Genomic DNA, 12,467 nt, shown 5'->3' with positions numbered 1-12,467 from the left:
AGATCTTAAGGCCTACAAACCAGGCTGTTTCACTACTCAGGTGGGTCACATCTTACAAGCAATGGGATGAACAATGGACAGCTACAAAATTGCTATACTCCAACGTTATATCTGCTCCAGTTATGCATGTGTGAATGTAAGGTTCTTTCTTTCAGATCCTTGCTTACATGAAGGAAAATCAGGACCATAAAAATCATGGACCCTGCTGCGGATGGATCACAGCCAGAAAAAATCAAACTCGTTAAATAATCCAAACCATCAGATCTGATAGTTAAATTTCTACAGCTTAGTACCATTTTCTTCTCAACCGTCTAGTTGCCACCTAGTAGTTAAATGTTTAGTAGTTAGCATCTAAACAGCTTGGCCCACCTGATGAAAGCTCGGATCTCTCCAATGTGTTCCATGTTGGCGTGTAGATAGGCAAGGCTTCACATACGTGTGGGCTTACAAACCGCATAGTTGTAACACGTGTTTGAGATCTGAGCTTTACATGAGATGAGCTATAAAAAAAAAATTCCCTCGGCTCTTTCTCAAAATCCCTAAGCTCCCTCAGCTCTCTCTCAAAATCAGATCATTTCATATTCCCTCAGCTCTCTCTCAAGATCCCTCAGCTCCGAAAGGAAATTCTGTCCTCCACACCAGCAATCTCTTCGCCGATTTCAGGTGCTCATTCTCTCTCTCTGTTTTTTTCTCTACTGATTTCTCAACTGAAATTCTCTCAAAAATCAGAAATCGGGGCAAAAATCTCTCATTTTCGTGCGTTTTCCCCATTTGGCCGTTCAAAATCCAATTTCCACGTTTTTTGGTTCGATTTGAGGAGTTTTTTTTGCTGATTTCACTGAAATCTTGCTCAGGAAGTGGAAAATCCTGTCGTTTCTAGCTCATTTGCTGGATTTGAGCAGTTTCTACATTGCAATATCAGCGATTAGGGTTTGGTGTTCGATCTGAGAGCAAAACCCTGTTCTCTGGTGCGAAATCTGCTCCTCCATTGCCGATTTCCGTGCAGGCTAGAAAAACAAGGGGCATATACACCGATTGCAGCTCCTCACCGATTGCAAAAACATGGATAGGGTTTGGTTTTTGTAATTTTTTCTTGATTTCTGGTGCTTGATTTGTTTTGATCTTGATCTAACTTATGTCTCTTTATTCTTAGAGATTTCATTGGATTTTGTTTCGATTCTTGCTGATTTAAGTTGTAATTTAGGTTTTTGTATTTAGATTTTAGAGATTTATCTAAAAGTATATCTAAAAAAAAGTTATGTCCAGTGGCGCATTTTCTATGCCAGATAAGTCTAATATGGTAGAATGTAGTGCATTTTTATATGTGCGTATTTCTGATGGATATTTATTCTAGGAATGAGATTTTAGACATATGCAAAAAAAAAAAAAAAAAAAATAAAAAATAAAAAAAATCCCTCATACTGGTTGCTGCAGAATTTCTGTAAAATGCTATCTCTACCATGGTTTATGTTCACATTGTCTCATAGCAGAAATTGGACAGATATTTTAAAGCTGATTTTGATTGTTTTCCATTTTTCATTTGGATTAGGCTTGAAAGGTCAAAAGCGTATAGGAAGTTTTGGTTTCAGAAATTTGTTTTCTAATCTGTTTTTGTTGTGTTTGCTTTCTCAGCCTGCAAGGCCAGGGGATCGGATCTGAGGGTTCACTTCAAGGTACATTGACCTTCATCCTTTTGCCTGTTTCTGCTTCTAAGCATTTCATGTGAATTTTAGTAATCTTTCAAAAAACATGAATTTTAGTAATCTCATATATTTTGGAATTCGGAGATCAAAAGAAATTTTATTATGTTCTTGTGGGTGGTTGAGTGTTGATTGAGAATACACATTGATCAAAATTGTTCGGCGGATGGTCAGATGTGTAACAATGGTGTTACTATGTTAGTAATCTCTTAGTCACGTGGCATGCAGATGATAATTCAAAACAATTAAAATTTTCGTTTGCATTCACACACATGATTAACTTTGCCTCAAGCATAAGATACAAGATAGAAAATGGAAATTACAAATAAATTTATACTAGAATATAAGATAGTAGCAGGATCAAGTCTAGCTACAGAAGTCATGGCTTATCTTCTCCAACCACTGAAAAAGTGTAGGGACAAAAGCAATGCCCTGTCTCAGCCAACTTGAAAAGTAATTTTGGCCAAGGAAAAACCATGCCCCATCTCTTATGTGAATCCCAGGATGGTATGGTGTAGCCTATGGAACCTGAACATGACAAAGCCTTCTCTTCTGTGAAATGAAGATGTATCAATTGATTACTATCCAAATAGTCTTGTATGGTAAAATGGACCAAATCAAACTTTAATAGGATGTCCCAGCTGTTTATTAATTAGCATGGAAACTTGGAGAAAATTGATGGATGAGATTGTCTAACATGTGTAGTATTGATGGTTAGAACATGTTAGATTGAATATCTACACCACCGGATCTGCTACAAACATCTCAAAATACCCTCACGGTGGTAGGAAGAAATTCAAATCCAACCATTGCTTTGGACCCCACGGCTCTTCCAAGTGAAATCGGATTGCGTACTGAGTAACTCAGTATGCTTTTATCCTATTGAGTAAACTCAGTTGGGCCCACTGTGAATATATATATATATATATATATATGAATATATATATATATATAGTTTATCTACACTGTCCATCATTTCTCTAGCCCATTTTAGTGGTTGAGCCAAAACTTGAAGCATATCCAAGGCTCAAGTGGACCACACCACAGGAAACAGTGGGAATAATAACTTCCACCGTTGAAAAGTTTCTAGGGCCCAAAGTGATTTTTATTTGTCCTCCAACCTGTTCATAAGATCACGTTGACATGGGTGAAGGGAAAAGCAAATAACATCTTGATCTAAAACTTCTGTGGCCCACAAAAATCTTTCAATGGTAGAATTTCAATTCACACTGTTTACCGCGGTGCAGTCCACTTGAGATTTTGATATACTTCATTTTTAGTCTCAAGCCATAAAATTATCTGTTAAAATGGATTAACAGAGTGGATAAAATATACTAGAATATAAGATAGTAGCAGGATCAATGTTGAGTAGAGTAATAACTACAGTGGATTGACATGAATTTTGGGCAGAGTATTGCATTGTTCAAAGTTGGATACAAGTGATGGATAAGAGTTGGATGCAAAAGTCAAGGTAATGTGCTGAGCAACACCCTCTCCTTCGAATTTGGATTCCTTATAAAGTTGCATTGTTTTAAGAGTTCCTTTTGTTTCCTTGGACAATATAGGGTGAGCTTGGAATATGTTAAGGGCATGAAGGAATTCATTGAGTTTGCATTCAACAATGCTGCTAGCGAGGGGAAGATCTTATGTCCATGTGTAAAGTGCGCCAACCTCTTTTGGCGTGCTCATAAAGAAGTGGTAGATCATCTTGTGTGTGAGGGAATTATGCCAAATTACACCCGTTGGGTGTTCCATGGGGAGGCGTCTTCTTCATCGACTTCCGGCCCTACAAGTAGTACACATGATGATATTCCTCCACGTGATGACATGCATGGATTGTTGCATGATGTGTTTGGAATATCAGGTGGGGATGACATGCCAACTGAGTTGCCATCACAGGAGCCAATACAAGAGGAACCAAATCCTGAAGCTGAAAGATTCTTCAGGTTGTTGCAAGACGCCGAACAAGCCTTGTACCCGGGATGTAAGAAGTTCACGAAACTCTCTTTTGTTGTTCGAATGTATCAACTTAAGTGCTTAAATGGATGGAGCAACAAGTCATTTACCATGTTGCTTGAATTGTTGAAAGAAGCACTCCCCGAGGGTGAGACGTTGCCGAGTTCCTTTTATGAGACCAAGAAGATTATTAAAGAACTGGGCCTCAGTTATAACAAGATCGATGCATGCCCCAATGATTGCCAGTTGTATTGGAAGACTAATGTGAACGATGAGTCATGTGCTGTGTGCGGTATATCCAGATGGAAAACGATGGAACATGATTCTAATGACGATGAGGCAACAACTATTCCCTCCAAAGTTAAGAAGATTCCAGCAAAGACATTGTGGCATTTTCTATTAATACCAAGGTTACAAAGGTTATTTATGGAAGCACAAACAGCTAAAAACATGAAATGGCATGACAAGGGACGAACCAAGGATGAGTGCATGAGACATCCTGCTGATTCTCCTGCATGGAAATCTTTTGACGAGCAACACCCAAATTTTTCATATGATAGTCGTAATGTCAGGCTTGGGTTAGCAATTGATGGATTCAATCCCTTCGGGATGATGAGTATTGCTCATAGCACATGGCCTGTTGTTTTGATGCCGTACAATTTACCACCGTGGATGTGCATGAAGCAGCCTTACATCATGATGTCTCTACTTATACCAGGCCCGCATGGTGTTGGCAATAATATCGACGTGTATCTACAACCGTTGATAGAAGAATTGCTTAAATTGTGGGAGGTCGGTGTCGACACTTACGATGCATCATCGAAGTTGAATTTTCGAATGCGTGCTGCATTGTTATGGACTATTAGTGACTTTCCTGGATATGCACTGGATATGCAATGTTGTCAGGATGGAGCACAAAAGGTAAGCTCGCTTGTCCTAACTGCAAAAAGGACACAGAGTCCCAGTGGTTGACACATAGCCATAAGTTTTGTTACATGGGTCATCGTCAATTCTTGGATAGAGATCATAGATATAGACATGATAAAAGGAACTTTAATGGAAAGCTGGAGTTGAGACAAGATTCAACAGACCGGTTCGAAATGAGGACTTTAGGGATGCGACAGTAGGTCGTCCATTGGGAAAGATTGACGTGTTTATTATCGAATATGTTGATAGGACACAGGCACATAGATATGTGTTGTTCAACACCAATGCGGTCACACCATTCATTGAGTAAGAGTAGTTTTATTTGTAGCGTTAATTCATAAGAATCTCACTTGTTTACAACTTATTCATCGAATTGAATAAAATGCAGTGAACACAGGAAAGTGATTAAGAAGGAGATGCCCCGAAGAGCACCGAGGCTCCTAGAACGCATCCACAATGAAAACTTTTCAGATTGGCTTGGGAAGCATGTGGACCATGTTAGGAATGATCAAGTTCCGAAAGAAGTTAGAAGCCTGGCTCGGGGCCCTAACACTGTTGCAAGAAGATTTAAAGGATACATCATTAATGGTTTCAGGTTTCGTACAAGAGACCGTGAGAGAGACTTGAAAACACAAAATAGTGGAGTTGTAGTGACGGCAAAGACATCAAGCTTCGCAAGTACAAGTGATAGAAACCCTATTATAGGGGATGTGGATTACTATGGTGTTTTAACAGACATTATCGAGTTGGATTATTGTGGGTCCAAGAAAGTTGTATTATTTAGGTGTGATTGGGTGGATGTAAGAACTCAGGGCAGGGGAATCAAGAAGGATGAATTTGGGTTCATGCTCGTGAATTTCAAACAATTATGGCATACTGGTCGGAACCTGTATGATGAACCATATGTCTTAGCAACCCAAGTACAACAGGTATTCTATGTCCCCGATCCTATTGATCGTGATTGGCATGTTGTTATCAGGTCAAAGCCAAGGGATTTGTTTGAAATGGGCATGAATGATTCATTTGTTGATAATGATACATACCTTCAGAGCTTGCCTTGCGTTAATCATACATTGGAAGCGACTATGCTTGCCAATGATGATAATGTGAGTTGGGATAGGACGGATGTGGAGGGAAACGAAGTTAACACTCCACAAAACTTATCTAATTTGATTAAAGAGGACCACGATTCTAGGTCGGAATCTGATGACTAGGTATTGATGCCTAACACAAATGTGATGCATGCTTCTTTTTTTTTTTTTTTTATGCTCACAATTATTTGGTTAACTCCAATCTCATTACATATATTATTTTCATATTGTGAAGGAAATGAAGATGTCGACCTCCGACCATCATCATTCGAGCTTTATTGACCCGGTCCCGACCACCAACCAGGTTGGACAGAGTTCAAATAGTTCAGCATCGACTCTGGGTATGTAAATATATAATTTAAGTGAAGTGAAGTTAAGCTTGTAACTTTTATAGTTTTGTTCTGTTCTTGATTTAATTAAATGTAGATATTATATTTCAAATATTTAGAATGCTCATATCTATTCTTTTGTTTCATAAAGAGGGTGGTATTCATAATAGACGATTTCGAGGCCCTACAGTCATCAGCGAGGTGGCGAACTTGCCACTCAATAAGCAACTGAATATCAGTTGGAATAAGTACGGGCAGCCCATTGGACATAAGTACAATGAATTTACAAGGTGGCTGGGCATTTTATCTAGGAATGGGCGCTTAGCGCCTCTTGATCACGATAGTTGGCATCATGTGCCACTATCTCACAAGAATGAGATTTGGAATGAAGTGAAGGTAATATGAAATCAAAAATTCAATTACTCTTTTTGTATTTTTGTATACTAAGTATAATTGATGATTGATGTATTGCAGATCAAGTGGAATATCGACGAGGAGCGTCGAAATTGGGTAATGAAGTCCATCGGAGCTTCATGGAAGGAGTGGAAGAAGAGGTTAAAAAAAGAACACTACAAGCGATATTTGACTAATGAGGAACGACTAGCTCACTGTCCTGATCGAGTGGAGCCGACACATTGGAAGTGGCTCGTCACCTATTGGTCAAGTGATGAAGGACAGGTAAAAATTAAACATAAAGAAAAATTATATCCATGTTGGTGTATATTGTTATTTATATTAAAATTTAGTTATTTTACTATGTCACATTGTAGGCCCGCACTCAAAGGAATAAAATCAACCGCAGCAAGCATCGTATGGCCCACACTGGCTCAAAGAGCTTTGCTCAAGTGCGTGAAGAAGAGGTAAATTCTTCTTTGATTTCTAAACTTGAAATGCCATCATTCTGTTTTAATATGATTGTTATCAACTCATTTGTTTTTACATGGAAAAAGCGGGCAAAGAATCTTGGTGGAGAGTCTCCTGATCGGGCAACGTTGTTCATAACGACCCATCGGAAGAAAGATGGGAGTGTTGTGAACGAAGAGTCGGCTCATGTTATTGTATGTAGAAATTTATCAATCATTGACATCTTAGCCAATATTTTTCATTAAGTAATGATATTGAACAACTTATTTAATGTTTTTCTACACTATAGGAAATGATTGAGGAGTTACGGGCAACTCAGACTGCTGAGTCCTCTCAGAGTAGCACTGCCCGAGACGATCTCTTATCCCAGATATTGGGACCAGAGCATCCGGGTCAGGTCCGCATGATGGGGTTAGGTCCCACAGCTTCCACGTTATGGTGCACAAGAAATACCATTGCAGAACTCAGGAGGGAGACTGATGAGTTGCGACGACACATAAATGAGCGGGTAGAGCAACTAGTGGAGGAGCGGATGAAAGAACAGATGGCTAAGCATCTAGAGCAAATGGAGCAACGGATGACAGAGCGAATAACGGAGCAGATGGAGCAACGGATGACAGAGCGAATAACAGAGCAGATGATGGCACGAATGAGAGATACTATGAACTCATTGGTTGCAACAGACCAAACTTCGGGCAATGTACTAAATGTAGAGGCTGACTCAGTATCCACTCCTAGGGATAGACCTGAGGCTGAGGGACCTCAGTCGAAGGTTCCGAAGAATCAATAGGTAGTTTTTTGCTGAGATTCATTTATGTGTTATCTTATATATATATATTTATGTTTTATTACATTTCATGAGTTTGTAGTTCACCATCATTGAATAGTTAGTCCTTTCTTTTTCAGGTCAAGTCGTATTTATGTGTATTTATGTGTTTGACATGCAAAAGAATCCAAGGGCTGTCTTAAAATGAGGGTTGCAGATTGGAAAAAGGTGGGCCATACTTTTTTGCTTCATGCTTTGTTTGCTAATGAACTTGGAAATCTAGGAATGTCTGATGGTTTGAACTATGAGAACCAAATTGCTGTTGGATTCTTGTAAGTAAATCACTGTCTTTCTGTCTTTTGTAGTTATGTAGGAAAAATGTTTAGGCATTCCCATGTGTGATGCACATGCAATTTACTAGTGTGCGCATGCTCACACACATAGTACAATTCCACACACATGGGAAACAAAGCACAATTCTTGATTCTTTTCAAGTTCTTATTTTTCAAAAACAGGTGATTCCCTGCTCTTGCTTTTTGTTTATAAGTAAAGCAGGTTTTTGTTTGATTTTCATTTTTTTACTGTGGCAATTGAAGTTATGGCTTGAAGATCATGATGCAGATCTTGTAGTCTGTTTGTCTGGCAGGCTAAGCTATACATATTCTAGGGCTCTGGCATATAAATCACATGTTGATGAGCATTCAATTTGGTAAGACGTGGGTTTTAATTGCTACATATGTTGTTGCTCGGGGTATGGACTTTAGGGGCATCAACTGCATAATAAGTTACGATTTCCCTGAATCAGCAGTAGCTTATATTCACCGGATTGGTAAGGCTACTCAGATGATTCCTGTCCTAAACTGTGCACCAGTAAAACATCTTTTGTGCTTCAATTTTGTTCTTTTTCCTTTTGGCCCAACCTCTGGTGTGATGAAAACCCCAATCATGTCATGGAATTCCATATAATTTCTGCTTTGATATTGATTCTATTGACACCCAACACAGCCATGTTGAGGTCTTTTAACTTCCAAGGAACACATTGATTTGACATTTTAAGGATTGAAAAAACAACCCCCAATTATTAATATTAATTGTTCATTCTTTATTCATGTCTATCTGTTTGTGCACACAAAAATCTAGGAGATATAAGTTTGACTGTTTGAATTTTCATGATTAGTGATGCCGATTTTAGTTATTTAGTCTATAGAGGCAGTCCTCAGTACTGCTCAAAGCAAGTTCACTTGTTGTCCATCCACTTCTGCTGGCCCACAACTTTTTTGCAGCTTTCATCCACTTCTGCTGGTCCACTTATGCAACAACAAAAATATTAAAATTGTAGTAATTGTCTGTTTTTTGCTGATCTTATAAACCATGGAGTTGTTCGTGATTCGTGGTTCTGCCAGTGTTTTGATTATTAACTCTTTAATGATACTGTTCTGCCAGCTCTTGCTGACAGGAATGTTTTAACAGGTGCTCCACTTCCAAGAGGTCAGGTGCTTGCTAAAAAGGTGGTTGAACCCAATGGTGATCACATAGAGGATAAACCAGTAAGTTCCTCAGACTTTTTATTCTTGGATGTCATAAGACAAAAATCATACCACATACAACAGTTGAGAGGGGTTACCCTCCATTAAAACATTCATAATCATTTATTGGGCCTTTTGAGATGTGGTTTACAAATCCCGCCCATCCATTGTGTGTGTCCTACTTGGATGAGGTGTCAGACCAAGTTTCAGTCGCATCCAAATCTAAGGTGGGCTCCATCAAGTGCTTTTAGATGTTTTAGGCATGTCTTCACATGGTTTTAGATGGTATGGCCCCCATGAATTCCGTATACAACTGATTTTTGGGATATCCCATAACCTTAAGGGAACCCATCAAATGCACGGTGTTGATGTTTGACACACATCACAGTGGGGTCCACACAGCTCGACCTCATAGTACTATATATATATATACACACACACACACACACACACACACACACACACACACACACACACATACATACATACCTACGCACTGGGTTCTTTAAAATTGAGTAGGAAAAAAAAATCAAATCTGGATCTTTATGGCAGTATCGATGATCTGGCCAGATATGTCCTGTTAGAGGCCATTTTTGTGGGGACAGGGTGATATAGAATCATAGTGTATTGTATCAGGCCGATATGAATATGATACCATCGTTTCAGCTGATATATATTATGTGGTTATTCCAAGCACAAACTCCATCCTTTTTTATGAGTGATTGACTTGCACTTCTAGAGTTCTGGAAACAAAGAATAGCTGTTAGTTGCTGTTTTGCTTTGGTTAGGTCTGTAGTTTCTGTTTCTATTGGTTGTTAGTTTTAATGGGTTTTTTTTTTAATTTTTTTTTTACCTTTTTATAAGGTGTTGGATTAGGAAGTGGATTTCTATTGGTTAATTGGGGATTAAGTCAAATCCCATAGGCACCAAGCGGACCACATATGGTTGCTAGACTTTATATGTAATTTGGTATCTCAAAGAGGTTAACATAATGTCCATTGCAATTTTCCAAAAAAAAAGCCCATTGCACGTCTAGCATAGGCAATTCATTTTTACAGAAATAATCTCTCAAAGATACGCAAGTGCAGCCCCTTAGGCAACTTTTGTTTATCTCAGGGTTCTCCCAGCAGAATAAGCCTTTCCTGGTCTGACCATGGCGTATATTAATTTTAGTGATTAGTTCATTTCTATTTCTGCTAAATTAATTCACTGAAGGAATCTTGAAATATTGTGTGCAACAGGTTCCATCAAGTGGATAGTGATGATTTGACCATTGCAGTAAACATTTGGTGGCAGTCTAATATGATGGCAAATATGTCAGAACACATGGATACAACTCCATTGATCATGTCAAGTCCTTTTAACTTCGGGACATTCCAAAGAAACCTGTGAAAACAGGAAACAAGTGGGAGTTTTGTAGAATTATAAGGTAACATCATCCACCTTTTTTAATGTACCATTTATTTCAATAAATTTACCTGAAACATTGTCCAGTTGTTACTACTTTAAGGTTTCAAATTTTCTTCAGGCAATGTGTGGTTGTAATTTCACGGTTATGTCTCAGCCTTCCGTGCTTTTCAGAGTGATATTTTTATCTCGATTTTTTTTTGAAGTCATGAAAACTTTGCAAGATTATGTGAAGTAAATTTTTATGCTTCTATTTAGGTTCTTCTATGAATCAAATATGTATTTGCAAAATGGTCTTGCTTGTACATCTTGATCATTAACTCTGAGCTTTCTGCAGATTGTGGAGAAACTTCTAATTACTGCCATTGCAGATGCTGATGTTAGTGTTCGTCAGTCAGTCTTTCTATCTCTGCATGGAAATGGAGGTTTCGATGAATTTTTGGCATAGGCTGATAGTTTGAGTGCTATCTTTGTTGCTCTTAATGATGAGGTATAATTTTTGGCACAACTTGCCAATGGCTCTTCTATGAGCATTTGAACTGTTATCTTTATTTGAAAAATGTTTATGAACATAGGGGCATGTTCACTATCTTTTTCTTTTTTTTCTTCTTTTCCATGTCATAGGATTTTGATGTTCGAGAGTTTGCTATATCAGTTGCTGGCAGATTGTCTGAAAAGAATCCAGCATCTGTTTTGCCTGCACTTTGTCACCATCTCATACAATTGTTGATGCATCTTGAGCAAAGGTAATCTGAAAGATATCTACTTTCCAATAATATTATTGATTTATGGGGAGATGGATGCCCTTTTATCTGTTTCACATCATTATCTTTGAAATATTCAGATCACAACTTTTCACTTGCTATTTAAGCAGTGCAGATAACAAATGCAGAGAAGAAAGTGCTAAACTCTTGGGTTGCCGCAGCCTAATGTTGTATTAGACGTAATCGAAAATCAAAAGTAGCCTTCATATACGGAGGTTAGTTTTTTCTAGTTGAATATTTAATGCAGAAATGGCATTGTACTGATGTCTCATTAGTAGGTTGCTGTCCTGCAGATGGGTAGCTATGATGCAATGATTATGCAGAAGCTTGCTGCCATGCAACAGTTGGAACGTGAGCTTGAGGCCATCTCTGCCATTGATTACCAGGAAATTATGTTATTCCTAGTGAAGAAGTTCTTGTAGGTCTGTATTGATTTATTTTAATCGCTTCATTGAGGTTGAGTTTAAATGTTGTTGGTGTTTATCTTCCTTTGGCAGGAACATTTGGAGGATCTAACAGGTAAAGATGCCCAAGAGAAATCTGATGTTGCTATAGAAACCCTTTTACAAGAGCTTCCAGATGAAAGAAATATCAATAAAAGACCGGATGATTCAAAACAGATACAGGAAAAGTCAAAGAAAAAGAAAAAGAGATTATAGAAGAGATAAGAATATAAATATTTGTGGAACCTAATGTTGTGTAATAGTTTGCTTGTGTTTGTTTTGAAAACTTTAAGTAGACTGTTGTTAACTATTTTGTTGGTATTATGGCTTTCATGATTGATTGTTTCATGAGTGGATTGAACGAATGGATTAGTAGTTTAAATAAATATTTCTTAAATTAAACATTTTTAGCCTCAATTTGTAACCGAGGCTTGGATTTAGCCTCGGTTGTTGAGAACCAAGGCTGAAATTCCCGTGGCTAAAGACTTTAGCCTCGGTTGTTGAGAACCGAGGTTAAAAATAGATTTAGCTTCGGTTTGAGGCAATTGAGGCTAAATTTTGAATTTAGTCTCAGTTGAAAACAATGGAGGCTAAAATTTTGATTTAGCCTCGTTTCAAGAAAATTGAAGCTAAAAAGGTTTTTAGCCTCACTTGAAGAACCAAGGCTATAAATGTCATTTTAGCCTCGGTTGCT

General features: G+C 38.1%; 1 protein-coding gene and 1 long non-coding RNA gene across 2 annotated transcripts; both read left to right on the top strand.

Moving 5' to 3' along the window:
- The first annotated feature begins 4,999 nt into the window (after nt 1-4,999).
- Nucleotides 5,000-9,218, top strand: LOC131253820 (uncharacterized). The gene is made up of 9 exons (XM_058254957.1): nt 5,000-5,512; nt 5,910-6,015; nt 6,155-6,399; nt 6,478-6,681; nt 6,774-6,863; nt 6,954-7,061; nt 7,157-7,657; nt 7,774-7,861; nt 9,104-9,218. Exons 1-7 carry the CDS (start codon nt 5,000-5,002, stop codon nt 7,655-7,657), a joined length of 1,767 nt encoding a protein of 588 aa, XP_058110940.1. The 3' UTR covers nt 7,774-7,861; nt 9,104-9,218.
- Nucleotides 9,219-11,459: 2,241 nt separating this feature from the next.
- On the top strand, nt 11,460-12,081 carry LOC131253852 (uncharacterized). The gene is made up of 3 exons (XR_009175307.1): nt 11,460-11,545; nt 11,624-11,752; nt 11,828-12,081. It is a non-coding gene; the product is annotated as an uncharacterized LOC131253852 (long non-coding RNA).
- Nucleotides 12,082-12,467: the final 386 nt, after the last annotated feature.

The sequence above is a fragment of the Magnolia sinica genome, chromosome 8 (genome assembly GCF_029962835.1).
Source record: "Magnolia sinica isolate HGM2019 chromosome 8, MsV1, whole genome shotgun sequence".
Lineage (NCBI taxonomy): Eukaryota > Viridiplantae > Streptophyta > Magnoliopsida > Magnoliales > Magnoliaceae > Magnolia > Magnolia sinica.
Note: the sequence above shows the minus strand (reverse complement) of the source record. Positions and strands in the feature narration are given on the sequence as shown.

What these genes read in the sequence shown, in the direction of transcription:
- LOC131253820 (XM_058254957.1), top strand. Translation starts at nt 5,000, where the DNA reads ATGCCCCGAAGAGCACCGAGGCTCCTAGAACGCATCCACAATGAAAAC. An exon ending in TAGTTCAGCATCGACTCTGG is followed by an intron (nt 6,016 to 6,154) that starts GTATGTAAATAT and finishes TGTTTCATAAAG; the next exon opens with AGGGTGGTATTCATAATAGA. An exon ending in GGTCAAGTGATGAAGGACAG is followed by an intron (nt 6,682 to 6,773) that starts GTAAAAATTAAA and finishes GTCACATTGTAG; the next exon opens with GCCCGCACTCAAAGGAATAA.